The sequence below is a fragment of the Limulus polyphemus genome, unplaced genomic scaffold, assembly GCF_000517525.1.
Source record: "Limulus polyphemus unplaced genomic scaffold, Limulus_polyphemus-2.1.2 Scaffold5490, whole genome shotgun sequence".
Classification (NCBI taxonomy): Eukaryota; Metazoa; Arthropoda; class Merostomata; order Xiphosura; family Limulidae; genus Limulus; species Limulus polyphemus.
This window is the reverse complement of record NW_013671100.1, coordinates 16,726-36,433: the sequence shown is the minus strand read 5'-3', so window position 1 is coordinate 36,433 and position 19,708 is coordinate 16,726. Positions and strand designations below refer to the sequence as shown.

At 30.4% G+C, this 19,708-nt stretch overlaps 1 protein-coding gene across 1 annotated transcript in view; it reads left to right on the top strand.

The window, feature by feature from the left end:
• The window catches only part of LOC106472647 (F-BAR and double SH3 domains protein 2-like), a 41,703-nt gene that overhangs the window by 12,495 nt on the left and 9,500 nt on the right, over positions 1-19,708 (top strand). Inside the window, exons 2-10 of the mRNA XM_013933302.2 lie at positions 1,901-1,986; positions 2,803-2,944; positions 4,665-4,801; positions 8,886-8,949; positions 9,162-9,290; positions 10,492-10,614; positions 13,044-13,139; positions 14,155-14,307; positions 15,308-15,400. Coding sequence (XP_013788756.2) covers positions 1,901-1,986; positions 2,803-2,944; positions 4,665-4,801; positions 8,886-8,949; positions 9,162-9,290; positions 10,492-10,614; positions 13,044-13,139; positions 14,155-14,307; positions 15,308-15,400 — 1,023 coding nt within the window. The remainder of the gene's footprint in view (positions 1-1,900; positions 1,987-2,802; positions 2,945-4,664; positions 4,802-8,885; positions 8,950-9,161; positions 9,291-10,491; positions 10,615-13,043; positions 13,140-14,154; positions 14,308-15,307; positions 15,401-19,708) is intronic.

Here is a 19,708-nt window from a genome sequence, read left to right as displayed (position 1 = left end):
AAACTTATATTAAAGTTTTTCTTCATTACCCATTTAAGCCGTCTCCAGCCATTATTAGTCTCAAAGTCTCGTCATCGAATCATGTGGGTATGTGTCGTAGAACAGTAATTGTTGTAGGCATACCAGTGAAATAATGGAAACACAAATTCGTGGCAATCGGAAATGTCATCAGAGGGCGCTACATCTCCTTAATATGGCCACCATTTGTGTCAACCATAGCTCACATTCTTGAGATGATGTGATAGATAGCTTAACGAAGCTGCCCAATATTCAACATAACTACATACTTTCGGATGGCCCACATGAAATTGGCTAGGGAAAGACTTACACTCAGACATGTATCGTGGAGATCCTGCTTTGTTGAAGGATTTGACAGATATCATTCCGGCATCATATAGCCATATTGAATAATAGAGTACTTTGTTCAGCTGTCTTTCCGAAGTTAAAGAATATCTAGTAATTAATGTCTTTTTTTTTAACAACAACTGAAAGATTTCAGAATTGTTTAAATGTTTTGCAAGAACATGGCAACTGTTAAAAAGTTTTGATCTTTTTTACGAAAGTTATGTTATCGGATGAGCATGAAAGCTCAAATTACTTCGAGGTTGTCATTAGTGTTAGCCAAATGTTACACAGCAATGACAAAATAATTGCTTATGATACAGCAACGCAAGCCTAATTTACTTTTGATTTAAGTTCTCTTCCGTATAACTAGCAAAGAATGTTTGCTCAGAATTTCCGGTTTCTAGTTCGCCTCTCCACTAAGTTAATCTTCGTGTATACGGGTTCATCGATAAAAACTTTGTAGTTCAGACTTCTTAAGGCTGGGCGTGTCTTAGTGGCTAGCTTGCCGGACTGTGAATCCAATAGTCCATGGCGCGTTATTCTTTGCCCCAAAATCGCGATCCGCGCTGTGGGGCCATCGGTGCGTTATTAAAGTGACAATCAAATTCCACTATGCGATTAGATTATCCTAAGAGTTGGAGATGGATGCTATGGTCTGGCTGCGTTTTATCTTGTCTGTCAGTTCAAAAGTAGGAATATCTAGCGCAGATAGCCCTTTGTGTAGATTTTCGCGGACATTATGCAACAAACAAACAAATCAAATTCCTTTCATGCTGTGCGTTTGTTGAAACACATTTTAGCTCTGCCATCTCGTGAAGTAAATTATAACTAGAAAGATAAGAATTAAATTAATAATTCGAGATTTTGATTGGCAAAAAATTATAGTTCAATATTATTTCATGTGTAATGACACTAACATTTTCGAAATGTTGTCAACATTTCTATTTCCACCAAGATTTTAGGATTTTGTCATTGGGAGCTTCAGAATCATTGTTAATATAGAGGCTTGAACATTGTGTAATATGCATTAGATACAATAAGCAGCCTTTACTTGTGTATAATAAGTACTAAAGTTCAATAACTGTACTTTGGTTTAAAATTAAAAATCAAAACTAATTTGGTTTAAGTTAGGTAATTAGTAAAATTCGACACCTTTATTTGAGTTTAAAATTAAAAATCACTAATCTGGTTTAAATTAGGTAATTGATAAAATTCAACACCTTTATTTGAGTTTAAAATTAAAAATCAAAACTAATTTGGTTTAAATTAGGTAATTAATAAAATTCAACATCTTATTTGAGTTTAAAATTAAAAATCAAAACTAATTTGGTTTAAACTAGGTAATTAGTAAAATTCAACACCTTTAGTTAAGTGTAAAATAAAAGATTGAAACTAATTTGGTTTTAATTAGGCAGTTAGTAAAATTCAATAGTTTTATTTGGGTTTGGAATCAAAGATCAAACTAATTTGTTTGAATTGGGTAGTCAGTGCTCAGATTTTATTATCAGACTTTAAAACATTCAATTGCTTAAGCTTATTTTTTTGTGATTGGTAGGCACTGTCAAAACTAGCAAACAGTAATCTTCAGCGAAAATTTCCCCCATCTGCAGAAATAAAAAGTGGTTATGGTGATCAACAAAGGTGAGTAACATATTTTAAATATTTAAACTTAAACAATTAGAATTAAAATTCATACATATATATGTACAGAAGGTAAGAAAATACACTTGAGTAACTGTTTACTGAACTTGACTTAAACTCTAACTTAATCCTCATAATGTTCTAAAAGTATTTCATTTTTTACAATTGCTCTTGCTTATCTAAAATTACAAGACAACCTATTCAGTTGAATATCTAACTATGAAACTGTTTATACTTGTTTGAGATTCGTAAGTAATCTTTATAGTACAGCAAAATTCATTTCACTTTGTGGACTGCAGGAGATTATAGAGAAACACTAAAGTATTAATTGTTTCATCTTGTGTTGAGTTACAGAACGGTCTACACAACCTTTCTACTTATTAAACTTTCTATACCTGTGTTTAATTACAGAACATTCTACATGACAATTTAGTGCACATCTGATTATATACTTAATAAACTGTTTACACTTTCACTGAATTTCAGTGTATTGCATAACTGAATGTTTAACAAATTGACTTTGCTTATATTGAATCAAAGAACATTCTACACAGTAAAGTGTGTATATAATTGTTTTCTTAGTCAACTTCACTTCTATTGAGTTACAGAACAGTATTTACTCTGTATTGAATAATTGATTGTGTGCTTAACAACTTTGTTTGCTTCGGTAGAGAGCTGACACCATAAAATGCATTTATGATTTTGTTTTCCTAATAAATATTCTATGCTTGTTTTGAGTCTGCATACTTCATTGCAGTACACATTTGACTATTTCTATTAGCTTAATAAACTGTCTCCACTTGTCTTAAATCTCAGAACTGTCTACACAATATGGAAGACCCTATTAGATGAAACAGACAAGATAGCTCAAGCTAAGTTGGCAGCAGTTGATGTGTATCAAGAAGTGTCAGAGAAAGCAAAAGCTTTAAGAAACAATAAGCTACAGGTGTCAAAAAGGGTTAGTGAAGTGTTACATGTATTTGTTTTCTCAGATTGCATTTACAAAAAAAAGCTTATTTTATTAGAGAGTGTATGGTAATTTAATCATTTCTCTGAATTATATCCAACTGTGATTGCTTTCCTCTAAATAAAATTATTATAACCACAATATAAGATATCACTTATCCGAGCTTGATGTTTTAGCATTTTGTTTTTCAAGGAATGACATATTCATAAATTTCTGTTTGTTTTAACCTATGATTTCTTTTATTTTTCATAAGCTAGATATAACATAAAATGTTTGTAATCTATGATAAAGGGTGTGTGTGCGGTTATTTATAATAATAACTAAAGTTATTTCAAAATCTCTAAGAACCATCAAACCATTGTCTCATACTTCATGGCTTCCCCACATCAAATAACCCAAGTACTTATGACATCAAAAGATTTAAGAAAAAGAAACTGGATATTTTGAAAGTAAAAAAAAGCTAATATTATATATAGAAGCTAGATTTTAAGAAATCCTATATATATTTTTTCATTTAGCTTTCATTTAGAGAAATTATTGTGATACATTGTTGAAACTTCCATGTTCTTAGCAGTATATGACTACATATGCAGGTCCATCACCAGCTTTAAAAATGAAGTAGTATTAAAGTGATTATAAAGAATAACTTGCTGGATTAAGTGAATTGTTGACAGCATACATCATGTTTTTTGGACTTACAGTTTGTCAGATATACATGACTGTTTAAGTTGAACGTGAGTGTTATGATTTAGTTATTTTTAGAAATGATAGTTTATCGTAACTAGTTACAAATCATATGTTGTGTAGTTCAGTTGTTGTGAATTGGCAATTATTATTGTGTCATGTCACTAGAACCTTCTAAGTTTTTCTCATTGTTTTAATTGAGTATTATTGCATCATAATAGCTTGTAGTCTGTGGAATGTTCTAGGTCTCTGTCAAGCTATAAATTCACATTAAAAATGCTGTTCAAGTTAGCAAGTTAGATAGATAGATAGTTACATTGGACTGAGTTATTGTGAGTACAGCCATAAAGGGTGTATAGTGGGGATTTCTAAAGTGAAATTATCACAGATAGTATTGTAATAACAGAGTAGAGAAGAAATACTTTGTTTTGTCATTTGTGTTCTAGATTAATTTGACCAACCTGTGTAGACTTTGATGAAAATAGACAATTATTTAAAACTCTGGATACAACTGTGATAACCAACAGTGTAACATAAGTGAAATTATCACTGATATTAATGTAATAAAAGTTTAATGTAATGTCAGTTGTGTTCTAAAGTAACTGAACCAGCCTTTGTGGACTTTGAAGAAAAAAAAAAAAGATTATTTAAAGCTCTGGATACAACTGTGATAACCAACAGTGTAACAAACATTTGTATATACATTTGACATGTTTTGATATATTATTTTAAAACAAGTGGACTGTGTTCTGTTTGTTTATTGTTGAAATTTATCACCAACAAGTCACAGACACCTATTGTAAAGAATTTGGCTCAAACAATAAAGTCTGACACAGTTGACACATTTAACTCAGTTTTAAACATTTTGTCTTTCAGATGGATTAAATAATTTTAGTTCAAAAGAAAAGACATTTTTTATTCATACTAAACAAATATTGTTGGACCAGACCAAACTACCTAGTCCTACCTTTATGATCGGTTTGCTCCATCAGAAGAATACCACTTCTAACTCCCTTTTTTTCATTAGTGTTTTGACAACATTCGGAAGATGCATGAAGAATTGCAGCAGTCTGTGCAGGAAGTGGACAAAACTAGAAAACTTTATTTTGAAGAGGAACACATGGCTCATGGGGCAAGAGAGAAAGCTCATGATGCAGAAGAAAAGTAAAATGCACCATTAAATATTTAACATAGTTATTTTTATAAGTATAATACAAGATCAGTTAGTTTGAATATAAATCTTTAAAGCATACCATCTGATGGTATTGGCATTTTTTTATTTTCAAAAGCAAAAAGAAAATGATTAGTACTGAGCATGTTTTCAGTTATTTAGATTTTTTGAGGATGGCATAAGATTGGAAGAACATTTTATGCAAAGAAGACTATAAGTACATTTGCTGTTAGGACTAAATAATTTTGTGAGTACTCATTTTTTGACATGATGATGATGACGTTTCAATTTATTCCTTTCTTTCTCTGTTTCTTTTTACTCATTAGTCAAAACAACAACAACATGGGAATGTACTAAACCACAAAATGATTTGAACACACCTTCATTAATGAAAAAAAAATCTGTTTCAGGCTGACTTTTGTAGATAGATGTTCCTCATCAGGATAAAGCAATGTAACCTGATATAATGGTTAAATTTTCAGTTATGATCATTTTAGAAATAACATGAATTATTATGAGTATGTATGGTAAAAACAAAATGTAAGTTTATTCTATTATTCATTAACTCAAGTGTAACTTGTCCAAATGGTTACTGGGTTGACAACAGTTGAAAAAGATACAATATTTTTCAAAGAGATTTAATGTTAAAATTTATATTGTAAACTGCTTGTGTGTAATAGTAAGCTTATTACAATTAAAATGTAAAGTTTATACAAACACCTGAACTTACAAAACTTCTTGCACTAAAAATGAAGCTCAATCATACTTCAAAGATTTTGGTGATTTAAAAGTTATATGAAAATTACAAAATTATGAGGGTATTGTAGACCATTAATTACAAATGAATTGCTTTCAAGTACCTTAGATTTTTTTCTAAATAAGGTTTTCACCCTTGTTATAATATTTACTTACTTTTTGACCAAGTATTTTTTTAATAATTATTTTTATCTGATTTGTCTGATTTTATTAATTTGAATATAATAATCCATTCATATTCATAATTTAAAACTATCATGAAAGGCTGCATTTCTGTAATATGTTGGTCTAGTGTTAGTTAAAGAATTTTGAAACTATGGTAGAGACCTGTATTTCAGACCTGACAAGCCAGGTTCAATTCCATGCAATACTCCAATTTTAAGATGTGGAGTATTATAAGAGCAACAATCAATCCATTAGCATGGATAGTGGGTGGTATGATGCTGCTGATTGGCTGCTTTTCATCTTGTCAGTGTTCCAAATTAGGGATGGTGGCTGATAGCTGTAGTGGCTTTGCTATAAATACAAAAAAAAAAAAACACAACAAAAAGAATGATTTACACATGAATTTATTAAAGTGTGTTAGTAGACATATTCGTCATCAGAAGCAGCTTGTGAAGCAGTTTTAAATTTATTATCATTTATTCTAATTACCAGTATTTGAAGTATGCATTCAGATTCAACAATAGATATTAGCACTAATGTAACAAAAAGAATCCTGGAATTTAATTATTTTTGTAAAACAAGTGGACTGTGTGCTGTTTGTTTATTATTGAAATTTATCACCAACAAGTCACAGACACCTGTTGTAAAGAGTTTGGCCCATACATTAAAATCTGACACAGTTGATACATTTAAATCAGTTTTAACCATTTTGTTATCAAACTTATCAAACTGTTATATAAATACACAGTGAACACAATATTGTATGCAGCAATTAGTGAAAACACCACAATAAATGGAACAAATTGTCAGAAGTCTGATATCAGACAAACTAGTTTCTCTGAACTCAGACTTCTGACAGTTTTTCCATCTACTGTGGTTTTTTTTCACTAAATGTCTTCTACATTATACACTAAAATATATAAAAAATTTGGTTGAATACAGAAGTGATTTTTAAAGTTTTGTCTTTTAATATCTTTCACAATATTTAGTCAATTTTTATAGCTTTTAGATTATGTAATTGCTTAACCAGTTATTCTCCTGTCTTTTTAATAAAAACTGTTGTGTTTTAGTTTGCTATTTCTGTGCATATATGGTATGTATGATTTTGGTCTGCTAAGGTATGGGTTTATGTGTATCTTTTAATAAAAACTGTTGTGTTTTAGTTTGCTATTTCTGTGCATATATGGTATGTATGATTTTGGTCTGTTAAGGTATGAGTTTATGTGTATCTTTTAATAAAAACTGTTGTGTTTTAGGTTGCTATTTCTGTGCATATATGGTATGTATGATTTTGGTCTGTTAAGGTATGAGTTTATGTGTATCTTTTAATAAAAACTGTTGTGTTTTAGTTTGCTATTTCTGTGCATATATGGTATGTATGATTTTGGTCTGTTAAGTTATAGGTTTATGTGTATTGTTTATGTGCTATGTTTCATATAAGGCCAATGTTATGGTTATCAGTGCATTCCTTAACCTATGATTGTTTAGTACAGCCCTCTTATTTACCTCTCTAGATCTTCTAAACCAGCAAGTGGTGCTCTTTAATGGCTTTAATATCATTGTTCTGTTATCTGATTTTGTGGTGCAACCCTTTTGTTTATCTCTCCTCATATTTTAATTCAGCAAGAGGTGTATTTGTTGGTTTTAATGTAACTATTCTGTCATCTGATTGTGTTGTTTAGCCCTTCTGTTTAACCAAGGCTTCTGACCTAACAATTAAGAGATGTTTGTAGTTGGCTTTGATTTTTCAAGAACTTTATTATTTAAGAGCTGGGAGTTCTTATTTCTTCTCTTTTTGTGTTTTATTGTTTCTTTTGTTTAGAATTAGTGAAGGAAGAGATATTCAAAATTTAAACTTATGTTTTCTCTTATAAATATTTTGAGTTTTTTCATGTTATATTTGTTCATAATTTAAAGTATGTTTTGGTTAATTACACTTTGCTTTGTAATATGTTTGTGGAAGTTTCAGTTAACGTTAATTTGGATGTTGTTGTTTTTTGCCGTAAGTTATTTTAATTTAACTCAATGTATTTTTATAAATATGTGATCTTTGTTTGTTTATCTTCCGTTTTTCTTAAATTCAGGACTGATGTAATTTTTTACATCATGTTTAGTCATTTTGGTTTTATTGGTTTTACTTAGAATGATTTAATATTCTATATTGTTTTTAAATAAACTTTACTTAGTGTGTATTGTTGACTTTATATTTTCTCTATATCCTAAACTCACCAATGTTTGTATGGATATATAATAATCTTTTTAACCTCATCTTTATGTTATGGATGATGTATACTTAAGTAAACTATTTCTTTTAAACTGTTTTCATGATGCAATGCTGATAGAGAGATCAAATGAAGCCTCTATTTACTAAAATGATATATAATAACTCATGACTTCTTATTTATTATTATATAATTAAGTAGAGGACTACACAGAATGAAATGAAGTACTTCTAGTTTTTTTCTTATGATTATTGTTCCATTGAGAAATTTCCATTATAAGTCATAGCAGATATACCTGCTACTTGAGTATCTCCATGGAAATCTATTTTTTTATGTTTACCTGTTATTGGTGGATTGTATGCTTAGAGGAAATGTATGTTTTTCAACAGTATTAAATGTGATTTGTGACTGGTACGGGAATTTTGGATTTTGTAACATGTTTTTGTACCACAGGCTGAAAATTAAAATTGTACATTAAAATACATGCAAACAAATAATAGAGGAATGAAATTTACTGCATTCGAACTTATATAGTACTTACCACGTTCACTAGTTTCTTTAAATACTTCTTGGTTATTGACATATGTTGCTATGGTAACTGAATAGTCTTAATTTTTTTCTTTTTACCCTATCCATCTGTGTTGTTGGTAAAATGAGACTTTTAAATAGAATAAAACTATTTTTAAATGAGAACTTAATGGTAATAATTTTCAATTGCAAGCTCTTGTTATTCTGTTACTCAATTGGCTAAGCATATTAACCCTCTAGGATGTGCATATTAATCCTCAGGAAAGTACTGGCTTATAACTGATAAACCCTGCAAATGTGGGTTTACTTCATGAGCATTTTCACTGTATGTTAGTTTATTTTTTGCTTGAAACTGAGTATAGTTTTCTAATGTTTACTCTATTAACTTACTCATGGTTTAAATTAGATTGAAGAGGAAAAAAGGAAGAATATTTCAGTCAATTTCATCCCTCCAAAGAAACAGTGCTAAGGTAAATTTTTGTTTGTATTTTCTGCAATTTTGTTTTTTTCAAATTTCTTTGCAACCTCTTATAATTGCTTAATAAGTTTAAAACACTAACTGTTTTCCTTCTGTACCAACAAGAAACACTGAGTGTTTTTATTTTATAATTTATATAAGAATCTGTAAAATATACTAATTGATATTTATGAAAATTCATCAGCAACGTTAATGCTCTTACAGTTTTCTTCAAGAAAGGAAGCATGTGATATTCAAGCTACAAAAGCTCGAAATGACTACATTCTTGCATTGGTGGCTGCAAATGCTCATCTATACAGGTTTTATAATATTGACTTGGCAGACGTTATTCAGGTAAAAAAAAATATATATATTTTTTTTTACTTAAAATTAAAACTCAAAAATACAAGTAGCAGAACTGTGTAGAAGGATTTTTTACTTAATTAGCTGTGTTTTAATTACTTATTCGACTATATTAAACTGGTTTATCTGACAAAGTTATGTTGCTTAACAACTATGTTATGGTAATTGACACTTCAGCTTTGTGTGGGAACTGTTTGTCATTCGTTCTTTATAGTGGTTATTTAATTATCATGTTATTTGATTTACAGAGTTGTGTTATTAGTGCAAAAACTAAAGTTAAAGAGAATCTAATTTGGGAATTATGTATAATTTTATTGATAGTGTTTTAGTATTTAACTAACAGTGTGTATTATTTAACTCTGTTTGTTTGTTTGTTTGTAGTTAAGCACAAAGTTACACAATGTGCTGTTTGTGCTCTGCCCACCATGGGTATCAAAACCAGGTTTCTAGCGTTGTAATTCCACAGACATACTGCTGTGCCACAGAAAGAGGGGGGGGGGCATTTAACTGTGTTGTATTGTTTAACTCTTAATGTTGTATTATTTAACCAACTGTGTATTATTATTTAACTCTTAATGTTGTATTATTTAACTAACTGTGTATTATTATTTAACTGTGTTGTGTGATTTATGTAATGAATGAAAGTCAAAGAAAGCTCAGTTTGGATTACAAAACTATGTTAGAACTGTACAGTATCCTTCATTGTTAGAGGCTTCTCTTTAGTTGGCCATTATATTTAATGCGTAAAGGATATGCAAAATTTCTACATGATACAAGTTGAGAATTTAATGGAGAATGATAGTAGTACTCCTAATATTACAATTATGCTCCAAACTTTGAAAGGGTTTGTATTTAGTGGTTTGTTCTAAAGATTCGAATTGTTTTTATTTTTCCTTTATTTTAGAAAGAAATGTAATATTTATACTTTTGTTATTATATTTAACATAAAGAATTCTCAAAACAAGTTTGTTTCATGAATGTACAGCTTTCCTAGAAATCGCAAGCACAATATAAGGAAAGTCTGTTTACATATTTCTACATTTAAAAAAAATTAAAGCCAGCAAGTTATGTGATATTTGCAACGATGTGATAGCGTTTCTTCGTGTCATTTTGAATAGATATTTTTTATTGCTGCTGCTGACATTTTATAAAATATATACATGTTTATTCATTTAAGTTTTATTTATCACAGAATCTGGATTGTGACATTTATGACAAAATCAAAGAATACATTCAACTGGTTAGCAGGACTGAGCTTCTTACGTGTGCTGCTTGGCAATCATCATTTACAAACTTACAGAGAGAGTCGGAAAGTGTAAGTACTGAGTGAACTTTTAGTGTCTGTTACGCGTGAACCAGGTGTATTAAGAAAGAATCAGCATTATTTTCTGTAAACCAACAACATAAAAACAAAACAAAAATGTTGTAATGTGGGCAAGCAGACATCACTTCTCAACATAGCCCCTGTTAAATATTATGCATTTCCTGTATCATTCTGTAAACTGTGAACACAGTTGCATACTGTTGCCATGTTAGGAACATATACAGGATGGAGAAGGCCTCTTCATCTGAACTACTTGCTTATAGTCATTAATCTACAAGACTGTATGAGGTCTGGCATCATCATGTTGTAGGTAGTATGAGATGTATATAGTTCAGAGGTAGAGGAAGCAATTTTGGATTGGTCAGGCAACTCAGAATAGTGTGCAAAGCATGCCAGTGCTAGGTGGTGGTCTATTTTGAAGAATGGGTGCTCTGAGACTGAATTTTGTGCTAATTTTACAATAATTTATTGAAAGTATTAATCATTTGCAAGCACTTCTTTATGATTCACAAAAATAGGAGCGCACTAGCACTTATACTCGACATAGCTACAAAGAAACACAAGCATGTACACTTGTAGATTACATATATAATTTATTGAAAGTATTAATCATTTGCAAGCACTTCTTTATGATTCATAAAAATAGGAGCGCACTAGCACTTATACTCGACATAGCTACAAAGAAACACAAGCATGTACACTTGTAGATTACATATATAATTTATTGAAAGTATTAATCATTTGCAAGCACTTCTTTATGATTCATAAAAATAGGAGTGCACTAGCACTTATACTCGACATAGGTACAAAGAAACACAAGCATGTACACTTGTAGATTACATATATAATTTATTATGCATTGTTATACCGATTCATACATACCACTATAAGTCTATATAGTTGCCTAGAAAGAAGTTTTGAAGTGCAAGTTAAAAAGCCATACAGTTACTGTGACAAGATGTTGGTCCATCTGCTGCTCAGTCTGCCAGACCTGCTCTGGTGCACATGTAGTTTAACATGTTCATTTGTCAGCCTCAGTTTTCAGCATAGGGAAAAGAAAATTCTGTTACTTTCTGAATGTCCTTTGTATTTCATTAGAGCTTTCCATTTATAATTTAAAACTCTGTTACTTTCTGAATGTCCTTTGTATTTCATTCAAGCTTTCCATTTACAATATAAAACTCTGTTACTTTCTGAATGTCCTTTGTATTTCATTAGAGCTTTCCATTTATAATATAAAACTCTGTTACTTTCTGAATGTCCTTTGTATTTCATTAGAGCTTTCCATTTATAATTTAAAAGTCTGTTACTTTCTGAATGTCCTTTGTATTTCATTAGAGCTTTCCATTTATAATTTAAAACTTTACGTTCTGATAGTTAATACTCTTTGTGAAATCAGCATTGTATTTCTGATGATGGAAATCAAATTGTTATTGTTTGACATATAAATTTATATTTCCAGAATGTGTATAATAGCAAAACAATTCTCCATATAATTGTATGTGCACAATATCAACTTCTTTGTATACATTTCTGGTATGTAAAAAAAGAGCCAAATAGTTTCCTTTCAGCCATGTGGTATTTCTGTTCAAATTCTATTGAATGATTATAAATGTAGTTAGTTAAAACATGCAGTTTTGGTGACAGTTTATTTATGCACTATTATTATATTCTCTGTTTTATGAGAAAGATATATAATGTTAGGAGGTCATTCTGTAGTACTGCCCTAGTTTTTCGGTCAAGATATAAGCCTGAGTAACATTCCTTAGCATATATAATTTTCAGTTATTACTTAGGGAGATATGCTTACAAGTTTTGTAAAAGAGGAAAATTTTTAAAATTGCTAGATTTCATATTTTCAGGGAGGGGTCATGTAGCAACACCACTGAGATCACTTATATTTTAACATTCATAAACTGATGCTCATTCTTTACTTGTGAATGTAATAAAAGCACATGTCATCAGAGACCTTTGACAGCATTCTGCTTAAGGAATAACTTTGAAAGTTGTTTGTTTCTAGTTGCTGAATCTAGACCTCAATAACGGTGGCTTAGAGCATGTAAAAAAAATAGTCTATTATGTAGGAAATCTGTAAAGTTCTTGCTAAGAATCATGTGCTTGAAAGTATAAACAGTCTGCTGAGACCTTATTACATCCTGTTATTTTGAGTTTTTTTTCTGTATATGGGTTAGAAACATTGAAAGAAAAAATAATAGGTTCTGAATAACTTTGTGCTATAAATCAAGATAGAAGTTATACTTTTATTCCAATATACTATTTCATTAATTAAAATCCTGTCAGACACAACTGTATCTTTTTTTATCTCTCCTCAACTGAAAGGTTTGGGGGAAGATATAGCAATGCCATTATTATAACATTTCACTTAGTTTTCAGTTCAATTTGATATTCTTTATTTCCAGGCTACAAAAGACTACACAATGGACTGCTTTCTAAGTGACAACCCAGTCTTGTCCAAAACAATGCAATATAACTTTGAACCATGTGATGGGGATGTGGTATGTATGAATTCTTGAATTTGATGTTTATAAACAAAATAATGTAAGGTCATGGAGCACGAGGCTAAGAAAGGTATTGTTTATTTGAAGCATTATAAGATATGCTTTGAAACGATCCCTTACAATTGTCAGAATATTGGTGTTCTTATACATTGCACAAGTAAATATCAAGCACTGAAGAATGGGAGTTCTTAATTGTTTAATCACTTCAGTAGGCTTGCACTCTGTGGCTTTAGTAGTTTAAATTTTATGATGAAGTGCAATATGTTTTAACTACAGTCACACTGCATGTAGATAATATTGTCATAAGATATTTAACCTTGTATTGCAGATAAATTATATGTAAATTTTATGATGAAGTGCAATATGTTTTAACTACAGTCATACTGAATGTAGATAATATTGTCATAAGATATTTAACCTTGTATTGCAGATAAATTATATGTAAATTTTATGATGAAGTGCAATATGTTTTAACTACAGTCATGCTGCATGTAGATAATATTGTCATAAGATATTTAACCTTGTATTTCAGATAAATGATATGTAAATTTTATGATGAAGTGCAATATGTTTTAACTACAGTCATGCTGCATGTAGATAATATTGTCATAAGATATTTAACCTTGTATTTCAGATAAATGATATGTAAATTTCAGTCTTGTTTTATATGAGTTTTTGTTTTTCAGAGATATACAGTAAATTTCACTTATTATCTTGTTAATTTAAATTTTAACATTTTATAATAGTGACATGCACACTCAGTAGGAATTCAATTCAGTTTTTGATAGACAGTAAAACCTAAAAATTAAACTTTGTTTTTGTGATAAAGTTCTGATAGTTGTAAGGCAATTTTAAATTTTGTCATATGGATTAACAGCCATGTTAAATCTGTTATCTGAAATTAGTGCCATATTAATTTCTATCCATTAAATTGTTTTTCTAATTTAATTTTTCTTATTTCATATTTTTTGTTTACATAGCTATTTTAAAAATTATTTTGTTGAAATTTCAGATTTTTAAAGTATCTACTGAATACAATGCTGGGCTTTGCTTGAGCAAAGAAGCCCGAATGTGGGCTTCTTGTATTGCTAAGGAGAGTCGCACTATAAGAAATTGTTATGAAGAGTTAAACAGATTTCAGTCTGAATTCATTGGAAAGGAAAAAGTAAGTACTATAGGAGATTCTTCTGAAGAGTTAAACATACTTCAGTCTGAATTCATTGGAAAAAGAATTCTTTCCAATGAATTCAGACTGAAGTATGTTTAACTCTTCAGAAGAATCTCCTATAGTACTTACTTGAAAAGTAAGTTTTGTATCTCTATATAAAATTTAGAACTGGAGACTATGTGAAAGTTAATTGGCAATGCAGGTTTGCATCATTTATGAAACTATCCATTTTCCAATGATATGTTTCCTCCCTCTCTCTTTTATGAAAAAGAATTGAATTTAAATATTTGTAAACTAAAATATGATAGGGCATTTTTGTTTTATAATACTTCAGGAAATTGGTTTTGTATAAATGATTTTTTGTACTTTCAAGAGATCTTGTAGCAGAAATGTTAATTTATTTAAGTTATTGTTAAAAACTATATCTAGCACATTTTAAGGACATTATAAGTAAGTAAATAAATCCCAAATTTTGAATATTTTTCTTGGTTTAAAAAAAAAAGGATCAGTTTTTGTTGAGAAAATTTTTGAGAAAGTCCACAAATACATCAAAATTTATTTAGTTTTAGAGCACTTTCAATGACAGTTCAGTTCTTGCAAAAAAAAAAAAAATATTTTGAATGACTTCCTGAGAATCAGAACTTTGACCAATAATTGATATTTTTTAACACTGAGGACAGATTTGGGAAAGTCTCCAAATGGAAATAGTAATGTCTGTAAAACAAAAATTATTTTGTGGAATTTTTATGAGCATCTTTTCCTTTGACTTATTTCTTTAGAAAATGGTGATGGAGGATGTGCATGCAAAAAGCTCAATCTCTTATGTCCTATTTAGCTTTTTACTTATACAAAAAAATATCTTCTGTATTAATCACAAATGTTATTGTAATTGTTATACTTTAAAGCTTAGTATAGAAAAAATGAATCTAGACATCTGTATCAAATAAAAAACTATGCAGACAGTCAATATATATATTTTAGACTGTATTTTTTTAAGAGTTCAGTATCCTCCAGTGGTGAGAAAACAGTAGCTGAAATTGATCCAGAAATAAGGATTGAAGAACTTCGACAGTTGATTCGTAAGGCAGAGGTGAGTGTACTTTGGCGAACAATGATTGTGAGTTACAATGATATTCTTTAGAAGTTAATAGTAAGCATTACAGTTGTCTTTAAATAATATGCAGCTGAAAATACTTTGAGGTAACTGAAAATCAGTGAGTTTTAAAAAACTTTAAAACTTAGGTGAAATTTTATGGTAAAATCAAATTTTTTAATAGATGCTTTTATTACTAGAGGGCAGGCCAACTCCTTCATCCAAAGATTGTTTAATTTTATTTTTAGCCAACCACTTCGTTCCAACTAAATATGAATTTATCTATTATATGGGGGCTAATGCTAATGATTACATAATAACAATTCATTATTGACTTGGTTGTGGTTATCATTAACTCTTTTAGTTTCGCTGCCACGTTTATAAATAAACAATTCTCTTCAGTACCAGGTTTATTTTTAGATGCACAATAAAAAGGAAACAAACTATAAGTCACCTATTTTAATATTGGAATAACCTATTTTCATGGTTCTTCATATAAAACATATATATATACTCAAAAGATTTCAAATGATAACTGAGGCCTCTGATAAATATTGTGTATATATTTTGTGAAATTAGAGTAGTAAATAAAATATGCAAAGCGAAGCTATGACTGACTGTTTCAAATACTTAGAAGCCAGTTTTATTTTCTCCTTAGGAGATCAGTCTGGCGTTGTTAATTTAAAGCCACGAATGCAATGCCGAGAAATATATTGTTTATTTGAGGCATTATGGGACATGTATTGAAACTATCTCGTAAGTGTATAGTACTAGAAAATAGGGATTATTGATGACGTTCGTAATTGTTTGATCACTTCAGTAGCTTGCGCACGCGGCTTTAACATACGTTTCAGAGTTTGGTATATGGTGATTTTATCAATTCTAATGAAATATTATTGGAATTACTTATGATTATTGCCAAAAAAAAAAGATTGAAATGTTTCCGTTAAAGTTTGAAATAGGTTAAATCATACTGGTGTTATTTGCCACCAGTGTTTATTCTTAAATAATATACTAGCCAAATTAATAAAACTACATTATAATTATGCTGAATAGTACTTGCTGTGTTGAAAGTCTAGGGCCGCCTAGTGGTTAGCGCAGTCCGTTGGGGTCGTGGGTACATTGTAAGAGTGATGGTCAAATCTTACTATTAAGTAGCGATTGGTGCTGTTGACTAGCTGCCTTCCCTTTAATCTATCCGTTACAAATTAGGGACCACTGTGTATCTTTGCGCAACAGTTCTGAAACAAATAAAAAGGCAAATATATTTATCCATCGCTAAAAATACATGTTAAATATCGATAGCTAGCAAGAGAGAACTAATAATCTCATAAAAATGCCAAGCCATATCATCGAGCAAAAGTAACTTCTGAGATGGTCGTTAGATGGCAGTGGCGTATTTGTTTTCGTGAAGATCAATGACCAATATAAAACCACACCTTAACACAGTTAAGCCCCCCAGTGGCACAGCGGTATGTCTGCGTGACTTACAACGCTAGAAACCGGGTTTCGATACCCGTGTGGGCAGAGCATAGATAGCCCATTGTGTAGCTTTGTGCATAACTACAAACAATACAACAACACAGATAAAAATTAGTATAAGAATAAAAAGCATGCTAAAAAACAGCCGGTGGTTTAGTTGAAAAATCCAGTCATATTTTCTTTAAATGAAGCTTGTTGATTGTAATAGATAGAACACTGTAATTATCTTTCTCGTTAAACTTTGAATGTGTCTTTTGTGTTATCGCATAGAAGCATTATTAGGTGTCGACGTGTTACATGACAGAGTTTAATAACTGTAGGACTTCATATATTATAGAATTAAGTGTGAGTTGTTAATAAAGTAGAATAACAATCTTGTATATTATAATAAACATTGGGTATTTTTTCACAATGTTACCCATAATTCCATTATAAATATAATGTTTACAATTTATGCAATTTTGAATAGAATTTTACTTCTCAATCAAGCAGAAGTTTATTGAAATTCTTTGTTTGTGTTTGAGTTTTGTCAGTTGGCTTCAGATTTCATCGAGTCGCCTTGATTTGTGTCAGGACCTGAAACAGTTTTGATTAATATATTTGTAGTATATTTGTATATATAGTGCTCGTAACACATTTACTGATTATACATACCGTTAATTCACGTTCCAGCGTATTGCAACTAAAATATTACGCTAAGACTGTTATTTCATGAAGGGCTGATATAGAGAGCGTAACCAGTAAGCGTCGTATGTCGTAACCCAGTCGGCCCGATGAGTTCTGGTATCAATACTTCATTAACATCGATATGCAACAGCCAAAGTATAGTTCAAATACCATAATAAACTCTTTGGCCGAGTGTGGCCGACTGCGGATCAAAGGTCCAAGGTTCGAAACGTGATGCTGCTGAACTTTTAGCAGTGGGCGTTATATAGCTGACTACCAGTCCTGTTTTACGGTTCAACAAGAAATGACAAAGTCCTGGTGGCGGCATGTTCTGCTGTCTGCTTTCCCTCTGGCCAGAAACTCAAAATTAGGAATGTCCATACTTGAACCCTAAAGTTTTCTGTCCTGGCCGCTTAGCTCACGTGCACATAAGATGCCGTTCAGTTTGAAAATTCCAACCATAATTCTTATAGACTCTGAAATGTGATTTGAATTAACTTCAGTGTAATGATAATTAATATAAACAAATCTTACAGGTAAAATTAATATAAACAAATCTTACAGGTAAAATTAATATAAAAAAATCTTACAGGTAAAATTAATATAAACAAATCTTACAGGTAAAATTAATATAAACAGATCTTACAGGTAAAATTAATATAAACAAATCTTACAGGTAAAATTAATATAAACAGATTTTACAGGTAAAATTAATATAAACAAATCTTACAGGTAAAATTAATATAAACAGATCTTACAGGTAAAATTAATATAAACAAATTTTACAGGTAAAAGTAATATAAACAAATCTTACAGGTAAAATATAGAATACTTTTTCGTGACGAGTAATATAACTTTTTTCAGTGAAGGTTTTGTGATGAATGAATGTCTTTTGACATTCACGTGTTATTTTGTTTGCAGTTAAGCACAAAGCTACAAAATGGGCTATCTGTGATGTGCTTACCACGAGTATCGAAACCCGGTTTTTCAGTGTTATAAGTTCGAAGACTTACCGCTTTGCCAGGGGAGGCATATTATTTTATAATTTTAAAACTGTTGACGCCCTTACCCCAGTTTACTCAAGTTGGTTCAAGAAATATGACTAGGTCCTCCGAATCTGGTTCTCCTATAAAAGCTTTTTCAGCTTATGTTGTAGGATATTTTATCTCCTATTTGAACCATGATCTTGTGGTAGAACTTTGGATTTCGGAGCTGGCGTATTAGGTTCGAATCTGCGTGATGCCTCAAAATATTCTCCGTACTTTAAGTTGCGAGTGCATCATAAGAGTGATAGTCAAACCCTTAGATTGGATGGTGGGTGTTGCTGACTGCTCTGGTCAGCAGTTCAATTGTAGGAATAGCTTTACCATAAGTGTAAAGTACAAATACTCTTCCTGTCTTTATGTTTTCTGCATTTAGTAATGCATGTTTTGACATCAGTCAGCCATGGCATTTGCCTAATGTATTTGTTCTTCTGCAAAGTGTTGCTGGTAGTGGTAGATACTTTTAAAATAGGAGTTTTTTGTGTCACTCTGCTGTCAGAAATTATTGATGTTGGGCAGATTACAGTAATTTTAATATTAAACTTTTTAGTACCTCTATGTTACATTAGTACCTAGAGGATTTTACTTACGAAACTTGCGAAGAAAATATGACCTATTGTTCAGAACTATGATATGTGCAATATTTTTTCATATACTATATATACCTCATACTATCACTGCTGAAAGCTGAGACATATAATCAGTTTTCCCAGTCATGTGTATACGGGTTAGTATTAAAATTATTGTGTATAAATCGGTTAATAGTGGTATTATTGGTTATCCCAGGCACTTCTGAGCTGACAATGTGATGTGAATTTCCAGGTGTTGTTAAAAATAATTCTAAGTTAAACAGACAAAAAAAACGAAAAGTTGAATAAAAATATTAATTAGTTAACGTTCGGAGAAACAGACGGAAAAGAGTGAAATTCTACAGAAAGAATAAAATAATGAAAATAATAAACCTCACAAACATATCTAATGTGAAAGGTGAAGAGCTAAAAAACACAAACATGTCTAATGTGAAAGGTAAAGATCTATATAAACACAAACATATCTAATGTGAAAGGTAAAGATCTATATAAACACAAACATATCTAATGTGAAAGGTAAAGAT